The sequence below is a fragment of the Balaenoptera ricei genome, chromosome 10 (assembly GCF_028023285.1).
Source record: "Balaenoptera ricei isolate mBalRic1 chromosome 10, mBalRic1.hap2, whole genome shotgun sequence".
Classification (NCBI taxonomy): Eukaryota; Metazoa; Chordata; class Mammalia; order Artiodactyla; family Balaenopteridae; genus Balaenoptera; species Balaenoptera ricei.
In genome coordinates this window covers 103,338,608-103,362,998 of record NC_082648.1, presented here as the reverse complement: position 1 = coordinate 103,362,998, position 24,391 = coordinate 103,338,608, and the positions used below count along the sequence as shown (strand labels likewise).

The window sequence follows — 24,391 nt, the reverse complement described above, 5'->3', positions numbered from 1 at the left end:
CAACCGTGAGAAAGAAACTTCCCTTGTGTATAAGCCACCCTTCAGCTCTCGACGTGACTGGCCAGGGTGCCGGGCACTCTGCAGGCGGAGGGGAGGCGCCCGCGCAGCTGCCTGGACTCGGGCAGAGCCGCCGCCCCTCAGAGTGGCCTCAAGGCCCCACTGTCCCCCTCAGACACCCTGCAGGCCGGGACTCAGCTCGAGGCCCGTCACACGTCCTCTGCCACAGGTAAGGGTGGGCACAGCCGTGAACGGAGGCGGAGGAAGGGGGGATTCCATCGCTCTCCCGTGCAGCACACACGCCCGCCTCCCCACACGTGGCCAGTGCCGTGGAGCCCCCGGGACGGTCCACCCAGGCCCCACCCGCCGGAAGCCATCAGAATCCACAGCCCGGACAGAGTTTTTATTGGGTGCTGCCCCTGCAGCCCAGCCATCCCCCTCCACAGGCCCCCTTCTGGGGGTGCGAAAGAGGAACTCCACCCATGGGGCACTTGGGACAGACCCGCCGGCCAGCGAGCAGAGAGGACGGGCTCTCCCTGGCTCTGAAGCGGCCCGGAAGCTGGGCCGGCCGGGCCAGGACTGGGGCGGCAGGTGCCGGCAGCAGTGGCCGAGCCCCCGGCGGCCCTGCCCCCGGCTCCGCTCCTCCACATCTCCTCCCGCGAGCTCCGCCGCAGCCGCTCGGCCTCTGTCAGAGCGTGGGCCCCCGGCCCGGGCTGTCACCCCGGCCGCTGCCGGAGCCCTCCACGGCCATACTGGATGTGCTCCTGCCCTTCTGGAGTGTGTAGGCGGATGGCCCCAGGCGCAGGATCTTCCCACTGCCCAGGCACTCGCCCCCTTTGTAGAACACAGCGAACTGCAGCGGAGAAAGGCCGTGTCACCTGCAGTGCGACCCGGCATCCGGGTGCCCACAGTGCAGCCAGGAGCCCGGACCTGGGGCTGGGGAGGGGCAGTGCTCGGCCTCTCCCACTTCCGTCCTTGTCCCCGGGGCCCAGAGCAGAGGCGGGCCCGGGCAGGGCAGCCGGCGCTCCCACTAGCCGCGCAAGAGCCAGGCCTCACGGTTGCAGGGCTGGCTGTGCACCCACCCCCGCGGGCTGTGAGCCGAGCACCGCAGCCCCTCTGCCCCTCACCGCCCCCGGAGACCGGCTGCTCTGCTCTGCTCGGGAGGAAGTGCCGTCCTTCCAGAGCACGAAGCCTGCTCCTCCGCGCGGCCGGGCAGGTGCTGAGGAGGGCCGGGTTCCGGGGCAAAAGCAGCCGCAGGCTTGGGGCTGAGGCCCCAACCCGCCTGCCAGCCGGCGTACCCCCACTCACCTGTCCCAGGGCGAGAGCCCGCACGGCCTTCACGGCCGTCACCCACACAGTGCCGTCTTGATTGAGGGTCAGCACGCAGGGCACTGGGGGAAGAGAAGGACCCTTGGAGGGGGCGCTGGCCTTGCCACGTGTGCCCAGCCCCAGGCCTTGGGCCCCCGGGGAGGAAGGAGCAGGCAGCGAGGACAAAGGAAGCTCGGGGCGACAGCCAGAGGGGCTCAGCGCCGCCCGGGCCCCGGGGCAGCACACACACTACCTGCCGGCCGGCCTGCCAGTGGGACCCTCAATCCCACCCGCCCCGGCAACCTGCCCTCTTCCAGAGACCGACCCTGTGTCACGGACAAAGGAGGCTAAGCTGGCCTCAGCGCCCCCCAGGCTGTCTCTGCGTAGGCAGAGGGCAAGGAGGCCTGCACGTTATACAATCTGAAAAGTGGGGGCCCCGGCCCAGGTCGGATCGCCTGTCCTAACTCTGGCCTTGCCCGGGTAATCCCCGCTCAGTCACCTAGCGCCATCTGGTGGCGGAACCGGAAGTGGCACTCCATCATCTTGTCGCGGACCAGGGCTGCGGGTGGCTCCTCCGCCACCCAGTGCACGCGGCCGGTCCGCAGCAGGTCCCTGTACAGGGCCGGGTGGTCTGTCCGGGGGGCCTGCGGAGCGGAACGCGAGGACGTGACACCCTGGAGCCCTCAGCGGAGGGTCCTGCCGCAAAGCCCCCTCGCTGCACTTCATTAATAATGATCGTAACAGTAAACACTCACTGAAATCCACGCTGACACGTGGAAATTCATGCGCTTATCCCTCGAGCCTTTCTACCCCACTTTGCAGATGAGGAAACCGAGGCACGAGAGGGAAAGTCACTCGTCACGGTCACACTCAATGAACAGCAGAGGAGCGTGCGATCCGACCCCGTGACCTCTCCTCCTGGGAGTTCACCCTGCCCCTGCCACAACCCGGCGGCCCAGCGCCAGAGGCGCACGGGGCAGCCACGTCGCCACAGGGATCCCACCAAGCCCCACGTGGCTGGGGACAGGGCTCCCGGCGCCTCCACGCACCCGGCCTCCTAGGCCCTAGCAGGCCTCCCCTGAGGCAGGACCAAGGGCATCAAGTCCGCGGCCCTTGGGTTCTAAGTAGATAAGGAGACCCACACAGGGGACAAGTGTCGGTGGATGTCCCTTCTCAAAGCAAAAGAGACAGCTAAACTTTACACTTAAGTCCCTTTAACCCATGCTGGACCAGAATCACCGTCCAGGCCCTTGCGCCCAGGGCTCTTCTGGGCGGCGATGTCTCAGAGGCCTGCTGGCCCCTCTGCCCGCGTCTAAGGGAGGGCCCCCCAGCTCTGGGACAGAGCGCGCTCAGAGCCAGGATGCTCAACCTCGGCACCGCTGAGATTTGGGGCCGGATCACTGTGCAGGGGACAGGGCTCCCTGGCTTCACCCACTAGACACCAGCAGCACCTGTTCCCCTCCTCCCTCCCCCATGCCGTGACACTGCAAATGTCCCCAGACCCTGCCAAATGTCCCAGGGAGGGGAGCAGGGCAAACATGCCCCCTTTGTGAAGCCCTGCTCTAGAGCCTGAGGACACGGTCCCGGGTCCCAGTGGCCCAGAGCCCCGCTGCGGCAGATGGCCTAGGCTGGTCCCGGCTCTGCACCCCATCTGTTCAACAGTGAGTCGCTGGAGCCCTCTGTGTGCAGGCCCAGTCCGGGGCACTGAGCCACCTCTTCTCCAAGGGACCTTCCCACGTTAACTTCATCTTTGAGTCTTGTAAAATCGGAGGAATACATCTATTTACAGGGACTGATGTGATGATTAATAATGTGACCTGCATACAATAAGAGCCTAGCAAGCACCTTAAACAAAACCTTTCCGGTACCTAGGGCCGATCCCAGGGGGATGCAGAGGAAAGGCGAGGACGCTCCCGATCGCAGCTGCCCTGCAGATCCCCCACGCTGCCTGGCTCAGCGCCGTGGGCTCTGCCATGACCAGGCCTCCGTCACCTCACCCGCCCGACTCACCACGAGCACGTCGCCCCTGGCGCTGTCCTTCTCCACCACGTACCAGGGCTCCCGTAAGCCACCTATCTTAGCTCTCTGGCCCAAAGTATACAGGAACCAACCTGTGGAAAGAGTTTCTCAGTGAGGTGGGAGGGGCCCCGTCTCAAACGTCCCACCCTCGGGACGGGGAGGAGGCTGGGAGGCAGCAGGCAGGGGGCTCCCTCTGCGGACCCCCCGGGCAGCCGGCTTAGGCTGTACCCCCCCCCACCCCCACCCCCGCGAGGGGCCGTTCCAGCTGTGCGGGCCCCAACCCACCAGGAGCAGGGACCGCTCCTTTAGAACGCGGACCAAGTGCCCCGCCGAAGCCACGAGCCCCTCTTGCCGAGCCCCCGGGCACTAACCGCCTCGGGGCCAGGACACCCGGCTGCCCCGGTTTCCCTGTGCACCCTCCCCCCCCCCCCCCCCCGCCACCACAAACGTCACAGGGCCAGCCGGCTAGGCCACGCCTCCCCCAGCCCCCAGCCCCGAGCTCGGCGCTCCACTTCCGCAAGCCGGCAACGGAGCTGGGCTCCCCGCCGTGCCCTGGCAGCCTCCCGCCGCGACAGGCTGCAGCGCCCTGCAAGGGGTCCCCGCGGGGCCGCACGTCCTCCCTCAGGAACGCTCAGCTCTCTGGGAGCCCGTGGCGTCTCAGGCCCGCTCCCTCCAACAGCACCAGGGAGGGGAAGCCGTCCGGCCCAAACCGAGGCGAGGGTCTCCAAGGAACAAGCCCCTTGGGAGTGTCCACGCCTGAGCCCCAGCCCTCGTCCTTCCGGCAGGTCAGACCCACGCCGGACCAAGTCTCGTCTGTCATCAGGCCCCCAAGGGCACAGCCCCACCGTTGACCAAGCCCGCCTCTGTCCTCCCACCTGGGCTGTGAACCCTCACGCCTGACCCGTCCTCCCCACGCCGGCTCAGGGCAGGCTCGGGGTGTCCCGACCCCCAGCAGCGTCTGCGAATGAGGGAGCAGCACCTGGGGTGCAGCACTCCGGCCAGGAGGGCCACCTTCTGGTCCCAACTCTTCACGGCGTCCTAAATCATGAAACTCGTGCTCTGAAGTCAACCTAACTCCTTCCCTCCAGTGGAGTTTTTCTGTAGTCTGGTATTCTCTATATGTAATGAAAAAATAAGTCTATTCACGGGGACTTAATACATAACTCAGAGAGTGAGGCTCCTGAACCAGACGGCATCCTTTGTTATTGGCTGCGATGCTTTAAAGGAGCCCACGTCTCGAATCGCAAACACCCAGTCAGAGCCACTCCCACCTTCCCTGGCTCCACGCACACCCGTCCCTGAGGGCCTGGAAGCATCCCGTCTAAATTCCCAGAGCTCAAACTTGCCCCACGCCTCAAGGAGCTCAGGATGAAAAGCAGCCCAGGGGTGCATCTCACCTTTATGCGTTCCCAGAACTTTATTGTCTTCTATAGAAATAAATTTACCAGGTCGAGGCTGTAAATACTGGAAAACAAACGTTTCATTACTAACGGATCCAGGTCCAGAGCAGAAACGTGGCTCCATCCTTTTGCATCAAAAACCACTCACCTGAAGAATGAAATTTTCAAAATTTCTTTTACCAACGAAACAGATGCCCATGCTCTGAAATGAAAGGAGGGCCGACCGTGAGACGAACGGCCGGGTGGGGTCCTGCACTCCACCTGGAGAGCCTGGGCAGGGGCGGGGGGCACACGGGGCCTCTCGGGGCCTCACCTGCCCCGAGCCGCCCCACCCCCAGGCCAGGGGCCTGGCTTCCTTTCTCCAGCACCACACACACCAGTCACAGCCACAAACAGACCTCAGGGGCTTATTTCAGGCCCCAGACATGGACCTTGGCAGCTAAGTAAGCAGTGCCACCTCCACACCCAGCAGGGTCTGGCCCCGCGCTGCAGACCCTCAGACCAGCTGCCCAGGAAAGAAAACTAAAGCTGCTTAAGCCCTCAGGCCACTGTTGGTGAGCCTCAGGGGACAGACACGGAACAGAGCAGAAGCAGGAAGTACAAGCCAGGCCACGAGGTGAAGCATCGCGGGTGGGTCCGAGGAAGGAGAGTCTTTTCTCGAGGTGACGTTTCTAGCGCGCAGGAAGACCTAGCGGGAACAGGCCCGCCGTCCCGTGCTCGTCGTTCGGCTTCCGCGCTTCCGCGCTGACCTGTGTCCCTAGAACGCGGGTCCTATGAGGGTGGCTCCCTCGGCTCCTACCAGCCACAGCCAGAAACCGAGCAGGTAGAGACACGAGCAGAGATGACATGGGCGCAGGGATGGCTTCCCTGGGGACAGCGACTTGCCGACAAAAGCACAGCCGTGCCCGTCCCCAGGACAGACGTGAAGCAGCGGCTGCAGCTAAGGCCGCCTCAACCCGAAACAGCCTGGTTAGACTGACCACCCCGGGGTCTGCCGAGCCCGCTGGGACCCCTCCCACATCGCACCCCACCCTCCAGCACCAAGCGCCCACCACACTGGCTTCACCTCAACTCCACCACTGCGCCAGGCTCGGGCCTTTGCACAGGTTCTTCCCCGACCGTCTACGGGACACTAAATCCCATTCACCCTGAGGCCTGAGGACAGACAGACTTTCCTTGGAGGCCTTTCCTGGCGTCTGTCTCTGCCCCCGAATCTAGATCAGAGCCCGTGGCATTTTCTCTCACCGGACCCCACCCCTTCTCTCAGGGACACCTTCTGAGTTTACAACGGTAGGTTTGTCCGTCTGCCCCCTTGACGTAAGCTCCCCGAAGGCAGGGATGGACCTGTGCTCCTCACCGGGTCCTCAGAGGCCAGCGGTGCAGTGCCTGGCGCAAAGAAGACACCTGACGAGGCCGTGCTGACACGTGGACAGAAACAGAGATCTGCGTGCCGACGGGGGTCTCGGGGCCCGGTCCTCACCGTCCCGCTCTCACCTGGCAGCTGAGCCAAGAGCACCCCAGCCAGCCACCGAGCTGCCAGGAGAGCTGCCACCCCCGGGGGGCCGAGGCACGGCCGGGACGGAGAGGTCCCTTCTCTGCTGCTTTCTGAAGGACCCAGCCCCTCCCACTGTGTGCGTGATGGGCTCCTCGCCTGATGCCAGACCCCGGGCAGGGGAGGCGGTGCGGGACCCCAGGCTGGGAGCACGCACACCCCTCAGTCCTACCTCTTTTTTCTGAAGCACATGATGAAGTCTATTCTCAGCAGCTATTTTCTTTACAAAATCTTTCGTTAATCCCCCCAAGGGGAAGAGGGTTCTCCTCAGGGCATCCTGGGAAACCTGGCTGAGAAAGAAGGTCTGGTCTTTAAAGCTGTCAGCTGCTTGGAGAAGTTTTACCACTGCCAAGAGTAAAGAACAAAAGATGTTGCAGGAATAAAAATAATCATACTTTGCTTTTAATAATGTCCCTCTGTTTACTTTGATAGATTACCCCTGGTCTGGCAGAAACAAAGATCAATACTCAATAGCAGACCTCCAAAAAAAAGAACTGCCGTGGTTAAGGTCAGAAAAATTCTCATCCCTAATTGATCCACTACTGAAAAAAATACACAGAAGGTAGAGTTCATGTGATAAGGACATTTATTCCAGTTCACATGTTAGACTATATTTGCAAAGATTAAACATCACATGACAAAAATGTTACGAAGTATTAAGAAAAAAACAAACTCAGCCACATCTGGGAAAACTGGACGAGACCACGTACAGAAAACCCTGCTGAAACGGTGTCAGCTGTGCTGCTTCCTAAAAACCACAGGATGTGTTTGCACCGTGGCTGCTCCCAGGGGCCCTGCTCACCTCCCAGGCCCCACAGTGGACGCCAATCACGTCCCCCAGCAGCACCCGGCTTCTAAACGTACTCCCCACTTGGTCACAGTGGGCTTTTCTTATGGTTCGAGCTGACGTCCGTCAGCTGCTCCTCGGCAGTTTCTCTAATGTTCTGTTCACTGTAAACACCCGTTCCCGCCTGGGCAGCAACAGTGCAGAGCTGTGGCTGGCCCCGGCCACGGGACGCGGCTCAGAGCACAAGGCCCGGCTCCATCTCCGGGTCCCTCGGTCCTGCCTGGTGTGCTACAGACCTTCCATGACCGCCAACGCTGGGTCCCCCACTCTGCAGCTCAATGACCAACGGAGGAAACTGAACGTGACACCAGTGTTCCGGATTCTTTCCACGTGACTCCCATCCAGGGCTAAGCAAAGCCTCGGCAAGTCACACCCACAGCTCACACCCGTGCCAAGGGTACAAATAGCCCAAGTGCAGCGTGCAGATCGGCCCAGTCACATGTGTAACATGCTCTCTGTGTAGCTAATGTTTTCCACCCGTGACCTCAAATTTGATTCTCACTTTAGCCCTATGACAGAATTATCCCCATTTTCAGATGAGGAAACTGAGGCTCAGATCATTAAAGCGACTGCCCACAATGGTGCAGGGAGAGAAGCACAGTGGTGGAAACTGAGCTCAATCGCCTGGTTTCTATTCCATCACTTTTCATGTAGAAAACAACAAAATCAAGTGAAAAGTGAAAAACCAAGTTCAGTCAGTCAGTCATCAGGTAGGCAGACCCATTTGCCAAAGGCTCTGTTTTTGTTTCAAAACTAAACTTAAACAGTTTAAGTGCATAGAAAAGCCTCAGAATACTGGGAGCAATTTCTCAAAGTTCTGGGTTATTTTAAAACAAACTCAAAATCTATGATTTTTAAGAAAGAAAGCAGGAACCCTAAACCACGGAGAGGGATGCCTGCTAGGCGATGGTCTGCCTGTGCCTGGAGCCTCATTCACACCTTCGCTCCTCCGGGTTGGCCGTGGTGCCACCTGCCACGGGGACGGGGGAGGACATCTACTCAGGCCCAGGGATCAGGAGGGCAGGCTGGACTCTGCTGCCCCTGTGCACTCTCCCCAGGGGCCCAGGCCAGGAGGCCCAAGACCAGGTCTCCAGGGCAACTGAGTCAGACAGAGCTAAATAAAAATCTCTAGGTGCCTAAAACGCACACAGAGAACAAAGACACTGTGGTATTATTAAAACAGCTACACAGAACAAAGCACACGCCAATGCAGTCAGAGGTCTGAGTGCCTTCGGCCTGTCCAAAAGGCCCAGAAAGCTCTGTAAGGCGCCACATTTTCTAGGAGGTAAGCGGGGATGGCTATGTGACATGGAAACAAATCCTTCATCTACTCAGGCCCCTTAGACCTACGTTCACTGGGCAAATTCCACCACAGAGTCCCCAGGCGGCAGGGCTGGGCAGTGTACAGGGTTTCCTGGTGAGGGTTGCCCAGGAGTGCGAAGGCAGCAACCGGGGAGGGAAGCGGTCAAAACACACACACACACACACACACACGTCCCCACAGGGAACACAGACGGCGCACACACACACACACACACACACGTCCCCACAGGGAACACAGACGGCGCACACACACACACACACACGTCCACACACACACACACACACACACACGTCCCCACAGGGAACACAGACGGAGCACACACACACACACACGTCCCCACACACACACACACACACACACACGTCCCCACAGGGAACACAGACGGCGCACACACACACACACACACGTCCCCACAGGGAACACAGACGGCGCACACACACACACGTCCACACACACACACACACACACACACACGTCCCCACAGGGAACACAGACGGCGCACACACACACACGTCCCCACAGGGAACACAGATGGCGCACACACACACACACACACGTCCACACACACACACGTCCCCACAGGGAACACGGACGGCCCAGCGCCCTGCAGGCAGCAGCAAGAGGCCTTTCCAACATCAAGCGGTGTCCTTGTCTGGGCCCTGCCAGTAAGGTTATCTCTGGCTCGGCTGCTGTGAGAGGGGGAAGGAGGGAGAGAGAAGGAAAACAGGGTGGCCAAGCTGCAGCCTCCAAATCAGGCTGGATGACATGGAGAAGGGCGCAACGACCAGGGACGGCGGAGCTGAACAGACCCAGCTGGGATCCAGCCCCCCAACCCGAGGCACCCCGGTTGGCAAGTGCAGCCAAGCTTCAGTTTCCTCATCTGAGAAACAGAACCAGAGAACCTGCATGCTGGCACTGCCAGGAGGGGCGCGGGGAGGGAGGCGGTGGGCGTGATGCGGCCAGGGCAGGCCAGATGCGGAGAAATGCCAACTCCCCCACGGGCCTGCAGCAGTGGAAACTGCCTGCAGAAACATGGCTCCGAGCCCCATCTTGTCCTTCACTTAATAACGATGCAAATTCCTCTGTTCTACATGCAGATGTACACCAGGACAAGCCAGCAGCTTTCCAGGTGATTGCCCGGCATTTTCTAGGCAGGTGGAACTTTGCTCCCTTTGACACTGATAAGCTAACTTATATATGTAATCTTCGTAAGCATAGTTACAAGCCTGGCTGCCAGGCCTGTGCCATGTCAGGTCCCAGCTCTCATGTCACACTAAAGTACACCTCAATCTCAAGTCCTCAAAAACTCGAGGGTAAGAATCAGGCCCTGTTACACTCCAATTATTATTGTCGTGCGTCTCCTCCCAGAACTGGGTTATGAATTACGGCTTCAGTTTCCCAGCAGCCCTGGCCTGGGCGCCCGCCTGAACCTCCTCCTGGTACCAATCACAGGCCCTTGGGGAAAACGACCCTCTCGGTAACTATCCTTTTTCGAAGAGGAAACCAAAACCAACGAGCTAGTTTGGAACACACGGAGAGAAGTCGTGCAGGTGTGCTCAAACAACTCACTGTCATTCTTCAAAATACTTTACTTTATTCACAAACAATTAAGCTCTGGCCCAGGCACTTTTACTCACCATTTCTAATTTCAAATCGATTTCTGAAAAGCCCTTCTGGCCTCTTAATGTGCTTCTGCTGAAAGACCTCTTCATCTTCCAGGGACGTTCTTGCATAGTGACCCGTAGCGACTGCATCTGCTCCTGGGAGGTTTTTAAAAACACAAGGATCAGATTTTATTTTAAATTTTTTTTTTAATTTTAATTTTGTAGTACAGATGTCTATCCTGGCTGTCAAATACTTTAATATAACTGACATTCTGTTTTTTTAATTTTTTGGCTGCGTTGGGTCTTCGTTGCTGTGCGTGGCCTTTCTCTAGTAGTGGCGATCGGGGGCTACTCTTCGCTGAGGTGCGTGGGCTTCTCATTGTGGTGGCTTCTCTTGTTGCGGAGCATGGGCTCTAGGCACGTGGGCTTCAGTAGTTGTGGCACGTGGGCTCAGCAGTTGTGGCTCACAGGCTCTAGAGCACAGGCTCAGTAGTTGTGGCGCACGGGCTTAGATGCTCCACGGCATGTGGGATCTTCCCAGACCAGGGATCGAACCTGTGTCCCCTGCATTGGCAGGCAGACTCTTAACCACTGCACCACCAGGGAAATCTCCAGAGATTTTTTTAAAAATTTAATTAATTTATTTTTTATACAGCAGGTTCTTATTAGTTATCTATTTTATACATATTAGTGTATATATGTCAATCCCAATCTCCCAATTCATCCCACCACCACTACCCCCCGCCGCTTTCCCCCCTTGGTGTCCATACGTTTGGTCTCTACATCTGTGTCTCTATTTCTGTCTTGCAAGCCGGTTCATCTGTACCATTTTTCTAGATTCCACATGTACACATTAACATACGATATTTGCTTTTCTCTGACTTACTTCACTCTGTATGACAGCCTCTATGTCCATCCATGTCTCTACAAATGACCCAATTTCATTCCTTTTTATAGCTGAGTAATATTCCATTGTATATATGTACCATATCTTCTTTATCCATTCGTCTGTCGATGGGCATTTAGGTTGCTTCCATGAACTGGCTATTGTAAATAGTGCTGCAATGAACACTGGGGTGCATGTGTCTTTTTGAATTATAGTTTTCTCTGGTTATATGCCCAGTAGTGGGATTGCTGGGTCATATGGTAATTATATTTTTAGTTTTTTAAGGAACCTCCATATTGTTCTCCATAGTGGCTGTTTACATTCCCACAAACAGTGCAAGAGGGTTCCCTTTTCTCCACACCCTCTCCAGTATTTGTTGTTTCTAGATTTTCTGATGATGCCCATTCTAACCAGTGTGAGGTGATACCTCATTGTAGTTTTGATTTGCATTTCTCTAATAATTAGTGATGTTGAGCAGCTTTTCATGTGCTTCTTGGCCATCAGTATGTCTTCTTTGGAGAAATGTCTATTTAGGTCTTCTGCCCATTTTTTGACTGGGCTGTCTGTATTTTTAATATTGAGCTGCACGAGCTGTTTATGTATTTTGGAGATTAATCCTTTGTCCGTCGATTCGTTTGCAAATATTTTCTCCCATTCTGAGGGTTCTCTTTTCATCTTGTTTATAGTTTCCTTTGCGGTGCAAAAGCTTTTAAGTTTCATTAGGTCCCATTTGTTTACTTTTGTTTTTATTTCCATTACTCTAGGAGGTGGGTCAAAAAAGATCTTGCTATGATTTACGTCATATTGTGTTCTTCCTATGTTTTCCTCTAAGAGTTTTATAGTGTCTGGTCTTACATTTAGATCTTTAATCCATTTTATTTTTGTGTATGGTGTTAGGGAGTGTTCTAATTTCATTCTTTTACATGTAGCTGTCCGTTTTCCCAGCACACTTATTGAAGAAACTGTCTTTTCTCCATTGTATATCCTTGCCTCCTTTGTCATAGATTAGTTGACCATAGGTGCGTGGGTTTATGTCTGGGCTTTCTATCCTGTTCCATTGATCAATATTTCTGTTTTTGTGCCAGTACCATATTGCCTTGATTACTGTAGCCTTGTAGTATAGTCTGAAGTCAGGGAGCCTGATTCCTCCAGCTCCTTTTTTTCCCCTCAAGATTGCTTTGGCTATTTGAGGTCTTTTGTGTCTCCATACAAATTTTAAGATTTTTTTGTTCTAGTTCTGTAAAAAAATGCCATTGGTAATTTGATAGGGATTGCACTGAATCTGTAGATTGCTTTGGGTAATACAGTCATTTTCACAATATTGATTCTTCCAATCCAAGAGCATGGTATATCTCTCCATGTGTTTTTGTCATCTTTGATTTCTTTCATCAGTGTCTTATAGTTTTCTGAGTACAGGTCTTTCACCTCCTTAGGTAGGTTTATTCCTAGGTATTTTATTCTTTTTGTTGCAATGGTGAATGGGGCTGTTTCCTTAATTTCTCTTTCAGATTTTTCCTCATTAGTGTATAGGAATGCAAGAGATTTCTGTGCATTAATTTTGTATCCTACAACCTTACCGAATTCGATTAGCTCTAGTTTTCTGGTGGCATCTTTAGGATTATCTATGTATAGTATGTCATCTGCAAACAGTGACTGTTTTGCTTCTTCTTTTCCAATTTGTATTCCTTTTATTTCTTTTTCTTCTCTGATTGCCATCATTAGGACTTCCAAAACTATGTTGAATAATAGTGGCGAGAGTGGACATCCTTGTCTTGTTCCTGATCTTAGAAGAAATGCTTTCAGTTTTTCACCATTGAGAATGATGTTTGCTGTGGGTTTGTCATATATGGCCTTTACTATGTTGAGGTAGGTTTTCTCTATGCCCACTTTCCGGAGAGTGTTTGTCATAAATGGGTGTTGAATTTTGTCAAAAGCTTTTTCTGCATCTATTGAGATGCTCATATGGTCTTTATTCTTCAATTTGTTAATATGGTGTATCACATTGGTTGATTTGTGTATAATGAAGAATCCTTGCATCCCTGGGATAAATCTCACTTGATCATGGTATATGATCCTTTTAGTGTGCTGTTGGATTCTGTCTGCTAGTATTTTGTTGAGGATTTTGGCATCTGTATTCATCAGTGATATTGGTCTGTAATTTTCTTTTTTTGTAGTATCTCTGTCTGGTTTTGGTATCAGGGTGATGGTGGCCTCATAGAATGAGTTTGGGAGTGCTCCTTCCTCTGTAATTTTTTGGAAGAGTTTGAGAAGGATGGGTGTTAGCTCTTCTCTAAATGTTTGATAGAATTCACCTGTGAAGCCATCTGGTTCTGGACTTTGTTGGAAGATTTTTAATCACAGTTTCAATTTCATTACTTGTGATTGGTCTGTTCATATTTTCTATTTCCTCCTGGCTCAGTCTTGGAAGGTTATACCTTTCTAAGAATTTGTCCATTTCTTCCAGATTGTCCATTTTATTGGCATAGAGTTGCTGGTAGTAGTCTCTTAGGATGCTTTGTATTTCCGTGGTGTCTGTTGTAACTTCTCCTTTTTCATTTCTAATTTGATTGATTTGCGTCCTCTCCCTCTTTTTCTTGATGAGTCTGGCTAAAGGTTTATCAATTTTGTTTATCTTCTCAAAGAACAAGCTTTTAGTTTTATTGATCTTTGCTATTGTTTTGCTTCTATTTCATTTATTCCAGCTCTGATCTTTATGATTTCCTTCCTTCTACTGACTTGGGGTTTTGTTTGTTCTTCTTTCTCTAGCTGCTTTAGGTGTAAGGTTAGATTGTTTATTTGAGCTTTTTCTTGTTTCTTGAGGTAGGACTGTATTGCTATAAACTTCTCTCTTAGAACTGCTTTTGCTGCATCTCATAGGTTTTGGATCGTTGTGTTTTCCTTGTCATTTGTCTCTAGGTATTTTTCGATTTCCTCTTTGATTTCTTCAGTGATCTCTTGGTTATTTAGTAACGTATTGCTTAGCCTCCATGTGTTTGTGTTTTTTACGTTTTTTCCTGTAATTTATTTCTAATCTCATAGCATTATGGTCAGAAAAGATGCTTGATATGATTTCAATTTTTTAAAATTTACTGAGGCTTGATTTGTAACCCAAGATGTGATCTATCCTGCAGAATGTTTCGTGTGCACTTGAGAAGAAAGTGTAATCTGCTGTTTTTGGATGGAATGTCCTATAAATATCCATTAAATCTATCTGGTCTATTGAGTCATTTAAAGCTTGTGTTTCCTTATTAATTTCCTGTCTGGATGATCTGTCCATTGCTGTAAGTGAGGTGTTAAAGTCCCCCACTATTATTGTGTTCCTGTTGATTTCCTCTTTTATAGCTGTTAGCATTTGCCTTATGTATTGAGGTGCTCCTATGTTGGGTGCATATATATTTGTAATTGCTATATCTTCTTCTTGGATTGATCCCTTGATCATTATGTAGTGTCCTTCCTTGTCTCTTGTAACATTCTTTATTTTTAAGTCTACTTTATCTGATATGAGTATTGCTACTCCAGCTTTCTTTTGATTTCCATTTGCATGGAATATCTTTTTCCATCCCCTCACTTTCAGTCTGTATGTGTCCCTAGGTCTGAAGTGGGTCTCTTGCAGACAGCATATATATGGGTCTTGTTTTTGTATCCATTCAGTGAGCCTGTGTCTTTTGGCTGGAGCATTTAATCCATTCACATTTAAGGTAATTATCGATATATATTTTCCTATTACCATTTTTTTAGTTGTTATGGGTTTGTTTTTGTAGGTCCTTCTCTTCTCTTGTGTTTCCCACTTAGAGACGTTCCTTTAGCATTTGTTGTAGAGCTGGTTTGGTGGTGCTGAATTCTCTTAGCTTTTGCTTGTCTGTAAAGCTTTTGATTTCTCTGTCAAATCTGAATGAGATCCTTGCTGGGTAGAGTAATCTTGGTCGTAGGTTCTTCTCTTTCATCACTTTAAATATATCATGCCACTCCCTTCTGGCTGGTAGAGTTTCTGCTGAGAAGTCAGCTGTTAACCTTATGGGAGTTCCCTTGTATGTTATGTGTCGTTTTTCCCTTGCTGCTTTCAATAATTTTTCTTTGTCTTCAATTTTTGCCAATTTGATTACTATGTGTCTCAGCATGTTTCTCCTTGGGTTTATCCTGCCTGGGACTCTCTGTGCTTCCTGGACTTGGGCGGCTATTTCCTTTCCCATGTTAGGGCAGTTTTCGACTATAATCTCTTCAAATATTTTCTCAGGTCCTTTCTCTCTCTCTTCTCCTTCTGGGACCCCTATAAGGCAAATGTTGGTGCGTTTAATGTTGTCCCAGAGGTCTCTTAGGCTGTCTTCATTTCTTTTCATTCTTTTTTCTTTAGTCTGTTCCGCAGCAGTGAATTCCACCATTCTGTCTTCCAGGTCACTTTTCCGTTCTTCTGCCTCAGTTATTCTGCTAATGATTCCTTCTAGTGTATTTTTTATTTCAGTTATTATATTATTCATCTCTGTTTGTTTGTTCTTTAATTCTTCTAGGTCTTTGTTAAACATTTCTTGCATCTTCTCGATCTTTGCCTCCATTTTTTTCCCGAGGTCCTGGGTCACCTTCAGTATCATTGTTCTGAATTCTTTTTCTGGAAGGTTGCCTATCTCTACTTCATTTATTTGTTTTTCTCGGGTTTTATCTTGTTCCTTCATCTGGTACATAGTCCTCTACCTTTTCATTTTGTCTATCTTTCTGTGAATGTGGTTTTTGTTCCACAGGCTGCAGGATTGTAGTCCTTCTTGCTTCTGCTGTCTGCCCTCTGGTGGATGAGGCTATCCCAGAGGCTTGTGCAAGCTTCCTGATGGGAGGGACTGGTGGTGGATAGAGCTGGGTGTTGCTCTGGTGGGCAGAGCTCAGTCTGCTAGTGTTGGAGGGTCTCCTTCAGAGGCGGGGGGCAGCTGTGGCTCACCACGAGGACAAGGACACTGGCAGCAGAAGTTCTGGGAAGTACTCCTTGGTGTGAGCCCTCCTGGAGTCCGCCATTAGCCCCACCCTTATTTTTTTAATTTTTATCTAAAAAATATTTTTGGTCGTGCCACACAGCATGTGGGCTCTTAGTTCCCTGACCCAGGATTGAACCCGCACTCCCTGCAGTGGAAGCACAAGTCTTAACCACTGGACCACCAGGGAAGTCCCGAGGATCAAATTTTAGACTTGCACTTGCTGGCCTTGGCCAGTCTGAGCCCAGGGTGCACCAAGCAGCAGTCAGACGCCAGGTCTCACACCAGGCAGTCTGTGCAGATTACCCGCCCCACTCCCAAACACCCAGATCCCAGGGAACAGAGGCACACTTGAAATTCCATTAAATAAGCAGCCTTTAAGTCTCTAAATTGATATAATCTTGCTACAAGATTTCACTGTATCTCTAAGAGTGTTTCTAAAGTTAATATCTATCCATTCATTCTAGCTTAAGGAAAAATTCAGATATGCACACAAAGATTTAAGTACAAAAAGCTAATTTCAGTGTTTCTTATACTAAGGAAAAACTGAAAACAACCAAAACGTTCAACACCAGGAGAATATGAAGTAAATTAAAGTGCCATTGCCATAATAACAGTGCCACTTACACAGAATTTTTAATGGGAAAATGCTTATGGTATTGTTCAGTAGGAAAAAAAGTTTATGACTCTACTTTTTTTAATGTACAGAAAAAAATGAAGACAAATATCAGAAAGTCTTTTCCTTTGATTCTGGGAGATGAAATTATAGGTGACACTTTCCCTTATCTTTTTTACTCTTCTGAGTTTTAAATTTTCTTTAATAAATACATATTATTTTTATAACAGTGAAGGACCATCCAGCATAGTCAATTTCTTCTTTCCACATAATGCAAAAAAGTGAAAGAACCTACCAAGGCACATATTAATCCATAACCTTTGCACTGTGTGAAAATTTCAGACGTTTCGTATTGCAAGAGACTTTTTCCAGGAAGGTGCAGCAAAACTGATTCAGTACTTAACCAACCAAAGTAGCTCAGTGTAAAACAAAAGACACAGTAAGAATTAACTGCTGTATATTAACTACTTGAAAAAGCACATTTAGGAACACATTATTAAATCTTGATTGATTTTCTAACAGAGAAAAAAAAAACTTTATTTCCTTAAAGAACCACCAGTTACACTGCAAAAATGCAGGATTCTTTGTGAGAAGCCCTAAGATTTCAGAAGTCTAGGTTTCGAGTATTTTTATTCTGTGTTGTACTGTTCACACAGTAAATTCAGACTCAGAAACATTTACTGCAGAAATTCTTCCAAAGCATCCCTAACAGATGGCCACCTAGGGGCTCCCTGAAAAGCTAAGGTGACAAGGAGCTTCAAGCTCTACAAAGGCAAGCATCATTCCCCGTGAAGGGCTGTTTGTGCCTCCCCGGAGTGAAATCTTTCTCCTGCGCACCCCAGCTCTGCCCTCTGGGGTCCCACGCTAGAATGTGATCCTGAGTCACACGCTTGTGTGCCGCTATGATGGCCCCAAAGTATCGTCAGATGGAGTATTTCCCACACTCTCAAAATCAAAACCAACTCACGCTCCATGAGCCTGTCACTCTTTTTCCCGAGTAAACTGGAACTAAATGCAGCCACTAGACGTAGGCTGCCCAGTGTGGACCCCAGCGGACCCCTCCCCCTTCCTCGGATGTCCTGACCACAAGGCAAACTTGGGCTGCACTGGCTTTGATGCCAGACTGCAGGCTCACAGTCAGCTTGAGGCCCCTCGAGGTCCTAGATCGACTCCCAATCCTGTACCAGGAGATTTAATTACTGAGCCTAGGTAGCCAACTTTGCATTTATCTCTACTCAATTTCATGTTATTGGTGTTAGCCAGCATTCAAATTTGTTAGGACTTCAATTCGTAGTTCTCATAGGCGTTTTTAGTAAAAAATAACCTAACTCCATGAACCGACTTTTCATCATTGTCGTCTCAGTGGCAGGTCACTTGCACATCGGGTTGGCAAGCTGACTCTGTCCCCTTTTAAGTCATTACAAAGTGCTGACAGGACAAAGTGGCCAGTGGTCCTGTGACCCCACTGGGCCACTGGCACACAGCATGTCTTGGCACATGGCCAGATGTGGCAGGGTGAGCTGCAATGGGCCAGAACAACGTGAAAGACCAGCATCCAGAACTCCAGAAGCTCATTATGGTGGCCCTGACAGCAGGGGACAAGAAAAAGAACCTGAATTCACAACAGATACCACGAGGAGCCTAAGTAAGCAGGTCAGCAGCAGGGGGTTCAACAAACAGGAATGGGGATGTCCCACCAGGCAGACGGGAATGAGAAGGCAGAACGCTGGGAACAGACAAAATCTGCAGGAAAGCTGTCAGTGGCAGCAGGACCTTGAGCAGAAACGGGCTTTCAGAACACGAGACAAAGCAGAATCCTGCTTTTAAAGCAAGACAAAAGGTCTCAGTAGGACCAGCAAAAAGGATGACTAATAAGAAACTAAATGCCGAGTTTCTTAAGCTCTGAATTAGGGCTCCTGAAACTTCCACTAAATATAACCACATCTGGAACTAGAGCTGCCTTGCGCAAAGCCGAAGCTGCAGGCAGGGTCTGGGGGCCTCACCTTTCAACTCTCGCCAGTGATCCAACACTTCTTTCCTCAGGGTTTTCTGAGGTTGGTTCTCCTGAAATCCACTGTGCTGGTCCTTACAGCTGTGCGGTCCGTGACAAAGACACACTCTCTTCTCCCGGGGATCCTATCATTTGTGCATCGCCAGAGAGTTCTTTCTTATCCAGTGAAATACAAAATACTATTGTTTTCACTGCTTCCTTTCCTTCTGCAAGATGAAACTGCTTACAAGGTTTTGACTTCTGGCTTTCTCTGAAAATCTTATGATATTCTCCTTTTTTAATTTCAAGATATTTTATTATTATTTTAAACAGCTCACGACACTAAGCTTCTGGTCCATTCTGCCTGCCACTGCACAAGCTACAAACATTTGCTCAGCAGTCAAGAGGCACTCTTTAGTAGCATGTTTGAGAAGTGAATAAAAATCCATCTAGAACAAATATTCCAATAGTTTCCATAGGAACACAGATAAGTGTGACCCCATCTCCCGGGCTTCCACATTGCCGCATCTGTGCCAAGCCTACTCACACAGAAATCTCAAACCTCGCAGAAACTAAGTTAAATGGTCCCCCCAAACCCTGAATTCAAGCTAAACTCACAGTTAACAGCTACGAGAATGGTGTCTACACATCAATACAAGTTGCAGCACAGGCTGCTGGGTGACCTTCATTCTACTCTCCCAAGCACACGACACAGGCACAGTGCCAACATCCTGCTCCTCTAATTTGTGTAGGAAGTTGTGGTTCTGGATTTGCTGCATCAGTTGCCACGTGGGCCCTGACATCACACAGTAGATGGTCAGCCTCTGGAATCCACTGGAAGTGGAAGCAGCAGCGACAGTGTGAGCACCCATGTTTTTCAAAGAGCATCCAATCGCCCACACGCACCTCGGGCAAGTTACGGCGCTCAACAATGCGATCGAGGTCATCATAGGTTGGTCTCCAGATGCTGGACGGATAATACTTCCCATCTGGTTTGGGGCTCTTCTGCAGAAGGGGCTTCATGTGTGCACGGTGAAAGATCCATATACTCCATCATTCACGTAATACATAAAAGTCTGTTCACTCAACTCATCTTCATCATCAGAGCCTGTCTGTTCCTCTATTGTGAGTTTTTTTTGCAATGATGTTAACTGTGAGCTTGAAAGCTGATGCAACGTAGTATCCGCCTGGCTCAGCTATGATTCTCACTCTGGAGTCTAATGGAAAATACTTGTCCAAGGCTGGGTTGATCTCTTCAGATTTAAGCTTTACATCCTCAGATCCAGAAAAGTCACCACCAATATCAAACAGATACATGTTGAAACCAACCTCAGCTCCCGGAAATCTTATGATTTTTAAAAAGACAAATGAAGATAATCCAAATTACTTACCAAGATTATCCACAGCGTAATTAAAAAAACAACTGAATTTGATATGCTTGTTGCAGACTATGTCAGGATTGGGAGTTCTTCCTTTTTCATATTCATTTAAAAAATCACTGGAATAAAAGGAAAAGACTTTTCATTTCTAAGTGTGAGACACTCTATGGAAAAATAAATCAGCTAAATTACTTGCTTAATTTAGAGTTTCTCCCTGTCTTAACAAAACTATAATTTTCTGCAAAACAGAAGAGCTTCAGTATAGAGCCATTTTCAATATTTTCATCAAATATGTTTAAAGACAGGTGTACTTTCCATCTGAACCTACACTCACCAGGCACCAGGTCCCATCGCACCGTTTCCCAAAATAAGACCCAAAGGACACCGTCCATCAGAATCACCTGAAGCGCCTGCTCAAGTGCAGGTTCTAGGGCCCCATCCCAGACCCAGGTCCAGGTATCTGTTTAAGCAGCACCCCAGCTGATTCTTCAGCCTGACATCTACTGCCCAGTAGATTTGTCCTCAGGGACCAGTCACAGCCAGCCTTCCATGGGAGACCTCAGCCTTAGCTCCCTTATACTAATTTAGCAGAGACATTAAAGAGACTTCTGGCAGGTAGCACAGTAACAGGAGTAAGAGCTAGGGGGTGCTCTGGGATGCAAGCCTGGCCTCTAACACAGACTCCCTGAGGGCGGCTGAGGCCTCCCACACACAATCTTCAGCACCACTGGCAAAACAAAAAGCGCTGGCTGCACGCCATTGGCCCGGCTGACTACGGCAGTCCTGCCCTTCGGAAGCCTTCTGCGTCGGGAACTGCACCCACCTGAACACATCATTCCAATACTCCTTCACGTAGGACACTTGATGGAAGGGGATGTCTAGGATTTGGCAAACTCTGTAAGCATCTTCGCAGTCTTTGTCAGCCGTGCAAACTCCATGCTCATCCAGCGAGTCCCAGTTCTTCATAAACACCCCTGTCACCTGGTAACCTGGGGGAGGGGCGAAGGACACATTAAAGAGAGTGTATGAAATCAACCTTGGGTGGAAAAAGCAGTGACTCCTGAGCTCTCCTGGGCCTCTGCGCACTGGTGCCTGGCAGTGCCCCCCTTTGCCACGTGGCCTTCTGTGCTCTGACTACATCTTAGTGCAAACTGTTCCTGACTCTCCGACTGATGCTCCCACCCTGACCCTCCCCCTGCACTTTGTAAAGGCCTCCATCATCACAACACGCTGTGGGGCTGTACTGATTGCCTGCGTCCCCAAGGTGTGAACAAGACGCCATTTTTTCATCTTCGTGCTCCCACGCACAATGCCAAGCACATAGAGAGGCGCAGCCAACGTGTGACTGAATGAAAGAAGAGCAGAAATTCAGCACAATTCTTCGAAACAAATAAAATCCACCATTCAGTTATCAGAAAAGTAAACTCATTTCAAAAGTTATTTCCAATTACCAACTAAGAATTAGATTCTAAGTCATCAGACGTAAAGACATTTAAAATTTTGGCTACTTTATTGTAAGGGCTGTACTATCTGTATATTTTGAGACCGTTTTCTCCCTTTTCTGTCGCTTACAAAGTACCCAACCAAATATTGGAAAGACCAACTTTAGGACTACATAGGTGTCTACCACATATGAGAAATCTGTTTCTTTTGGGTAGGCTCAATGTAATGAAAGACAGGGCATTTGACCGTAAAAGGTTTAATACAGTACTCCAAAGAACAAAGATCCAGTGACACAGCTTCGCCAAACACTAAAAGGTCACATTAGCAAGACCACCCCCCCATCCCAGCAGGTCATAGGCCCTCCCTCCTCTGCTTCTCTTATAGTGCACACCACACTAGGTGCCAGTAGCTCCCGTCCACGCTCCCCGTAGCTCACTAAAACATGGAGCTGTGTCTCATACACCCACGTGTCCCCAGCGCCCAGCAGTGCCCAGCAGAGAACAAGAGCTTAACCAGAACAAATACACAACTCCACATCCAGAGCTTTAAAAATCCCCTCTTCTACAGCCTGATCTGCCTGCTCATCTTTCTCCTGGAGATGTGACCCACTTACACGGGCACAGGCTCTGGCACTCCAGGAGGGGACCATAGCACCTTGCCAGTCCTTAACTTTCCAGGAGGCACGTGACAGAACACGCACGTCCAACAAGACTGGGAAAAACCCCGATGCCGAGTGGAGAGGGCCAGGCTTTTTCTTTGCTACGTCCATCAGCTTCTCCCACGGAGCAGCAAAACCCAAGGAAGCTGGAATACGAAGCTGTACAGTCTGGATTCTGGGAAGGAGAGCTTACCTTCCTGAAGTAGTAAAATAACACATCTAGTCTCTCCAGGGCCACCTGCCACATCTCCCCAAACATGTCACAGCCCTGTCAGAAACCTTCAAGGGCTCTGCACTGCTACCCAACACAGTCGAAAGCCCCTAATAGAACATATTGCATAACCAGGGCTCAACCCACCTCTCCACCCCCCTCTCCTTCTGATAGGGACAGAGTAAAGGGACAAAGTAGGTAATTAAATAGTTAGTCCCACTAGGGGATTGTAAGTAAAGAAGAAAGTATGGGAGACCCCTGTACGTTAATGATCACTCAAGAAAGCAGGTTTGCTTAACCATAAAACCAAGCAGGCTTGCTTAGCAACAAAACCATGCAACAGAAGCATGAGACATGCCCCCAAACAATAAAACAATGCTGGCATGAGACCCACGTCCTGCCCAGTGAGCTCAGTAAGTTAATGATTCCTAGGACACGCTACTCTGTGTACTCAAAACAAAAATATAAGGAAAGGGTGACATTATACTGAAAACTGAGAAGATTTACCATCTTTAGGATACGTTACTGCCTTTTTGTTCATTCTCATTGTGCCATGACAGTCCTGGCTTGACCATGGAGGGACAAGAAAACTCCTCCACCCAATGTGGAGGAGCTGAAGATGGAAGACTGACGTCTACTCAAGAATGAGGAAGAAGGTGGTCTTTTCCCCCTCCCCACTTCTCCTCTGATTTTAAAACTGTAACCCACTAAGTTCTCAGGGCACAGCACCCTCTCGCCCACCTGCCTGTAAGCCTCACAAGCGTCCTATTCTAATACATCCCTTATCTATCACTTTGCCTCTCGCTGAATTCTCTCCGCGCTGAGACATAAAGAACCGGAGCTCCTCGGAACCGCCCCCGCCCCCAAACGCCACCTCACACTCTCATTTCCACCTCCCTCTGGCCAGAGCCGGCTCCTAATGCTGACTCTGCCAGAAGTGCTTTCCTCCTCCCGGATCTTTGCTTAGTGAAATCCTACTCCTCCTTCAAGTCTTGCAACCATGGATTTGAGGAGTCTAGGTCTCCCATCTTCCAGGTTGGCACCTCCTCAACTAAAAAGCCTTCCTCTGCTCCAAACTCGAACTTTCGGTTTGTTTAGCCTCACTTTGCGTTGGACACATAAACCTGGGTTCGACAAGTCTCAGCTCAAACACTACCACCTCTGTGATTCTTTGATTCCCCCTTTCTCGCAATTATATATGCCTACAGTTTGCCTAGACTGCTATTTAACTCTTTTTATTGCACCTTTCATAACAGCTACAGTTACTCATAATATGAACTAATAACCACTACTGTTTTCTGAGTGCCTAATATGTGCTGGGCACTGGGGTTAAGTCTCCGTATGAATTATGTTATCTAATACTTCCAGTAACCCTGGGAGGTAGGTGTTCTCTCCACTTCACAGACAGGGAGCGCTTAAATCACTCGTCCCAGGTCAGGAACCTTGCACTCACTCTGCATTGAAAGTGCCTAAGCACGAAAGGCGGCTCACAGCAGAGGGTCCACAAGTGTCACTAGGGGTACGAGGCCTGACAGTGAGAGAGGGCCACACAGACGGAGAAGTCAGACGGGCAGTTCATCTCAGCTCCCGACCCGGGGCACCCGTTAGTCGCCTGAAGAAACACAAGCGCTTTTGCGCAAAAGTTTGTCATCCACGGAACCAAGACCACAGACGCGATTGAACAAGCAGACCGCCCGTCGGTACTTGTCGCACACGTTGCCTGACGGCCATGTCGTGTGTCGTAAGGACAAGCACCACCACGGAGGCTGCTGTGCCCGCAGAGGTCAGGGCACCCCAGGCTAAGTGCGGACGCCGCCGCCATCGCCCCGGGCGCAGGGCCTCGGAGCCAGGGAGAAACGCGGCCCCAGGAAGTCGGAGACACCCCCCCACTTCACTGCGTCGGTAACGGGGGGCCCGACTGCTCCCCAGCAGTCGGGGCTGCGGTCGCGCGCTCTCCGACCCCCAGGCACAGGGTGAGGGGCCGGGGCGCCGCACGACCCGGGGGGACTCTCCGAGAAGGGGCCGCTCAGGGGCGGTCTGGGCCCTCGGCCGCCTCACCTCTCCGCCTCAGCAGCAGCGCGGCCACAGCGCTGTCCACCCCGCCCGACACGGCGCACACAACGTGCCGCGCCCCCTGCATCGCGCGCGGCCACCTTTCCTCGCCGCCGCCGCCGCCGCCGATTCCACGTCGCGCCGGAAGTC

At 50.7% G+C, this 24,391-nt stretch overlaps 1 protein-coding gene and 1 pseudogene across 3 annotated transcripts; both read right to left on the bottom strand.

Annotated features, from left to right (window-relative positions):
- Window positions 1-385: 385 nt before the first annotated feature.
- Window positions 386-24,391, bottom strand: TRMU (tRNA mitochondrial 2-thiouridylase). 3 transcript variants are annotated; one of them, XM_059937184.1, is made up of 11 exons: window positions 24,248-24,390; window positions 20,701-20,866; window positions 19,890-19,996; window positions 10,085-10,207; window positions 6,449-6,621; window positions 4,873-4,926; window positions 4,722-4,788; window positions 3,316-3,416; window positions 1,805-1,949; window positions 1,306-1,388; window positions 386-850 (listed from the first exon to the last, which is right to left on the bottom strand). In XM_059937184.1, the coding sequence occupies exons 1-11, from the start codon at window positions 24,327-24,329 to the stop codon at window positions 686-688; spliced, it is 1,266 nt and encodes a 421-aa protein (XP_059793167.1). In that variant the 5' UTR covers window positions 24,330-24,390; the 3' UTR covers window positions 386-685. The 3 variants fall into 3 exon arrangements, with proteins under 3 accessions (XP_059793167.1, XP_059793169.1, XP_059793168.1); XM_059937186.1 differs by lacking the exon at window positions 1,306-1,388 and having other exon boundaries at window positions 24,248-24,391; XM_059937185.1 differs by lacking the exons at window positions 20,701-20,866; window positions 24,248-24,390 and having other exon boundaries at window positions 6,449-6,562; window positions 19,890-19,978.
- On the bottom strand, window positions 17,056-19,881 carry LOC132372805 (ornithine decarboxylase-like; annotated as a pseudogene).

Coding starts and splice junctions, on each gene's coding strand:
- TRMU (XM_059937184.1), bottom strand. CDS start 24,329: ATGCAGGGGGCGCGGCACGTTGTGTGCGCCGTGTCGGGCGGGGTGGAC. Junction 19,997..20,700: donor TATTGGAATGATGTGTTCAG/GTGGGTGCAGTT, acceptor CTTTTATTCCAG/TGATTTTTTAAATGAATATG. Junction 3,417..4,721: donor AGTTCTGGGAACGCATAAAG/GTGAGATGCACC, acceptor CTCTTTCCACAG/GTTGGTTCCTGTATACTTTG.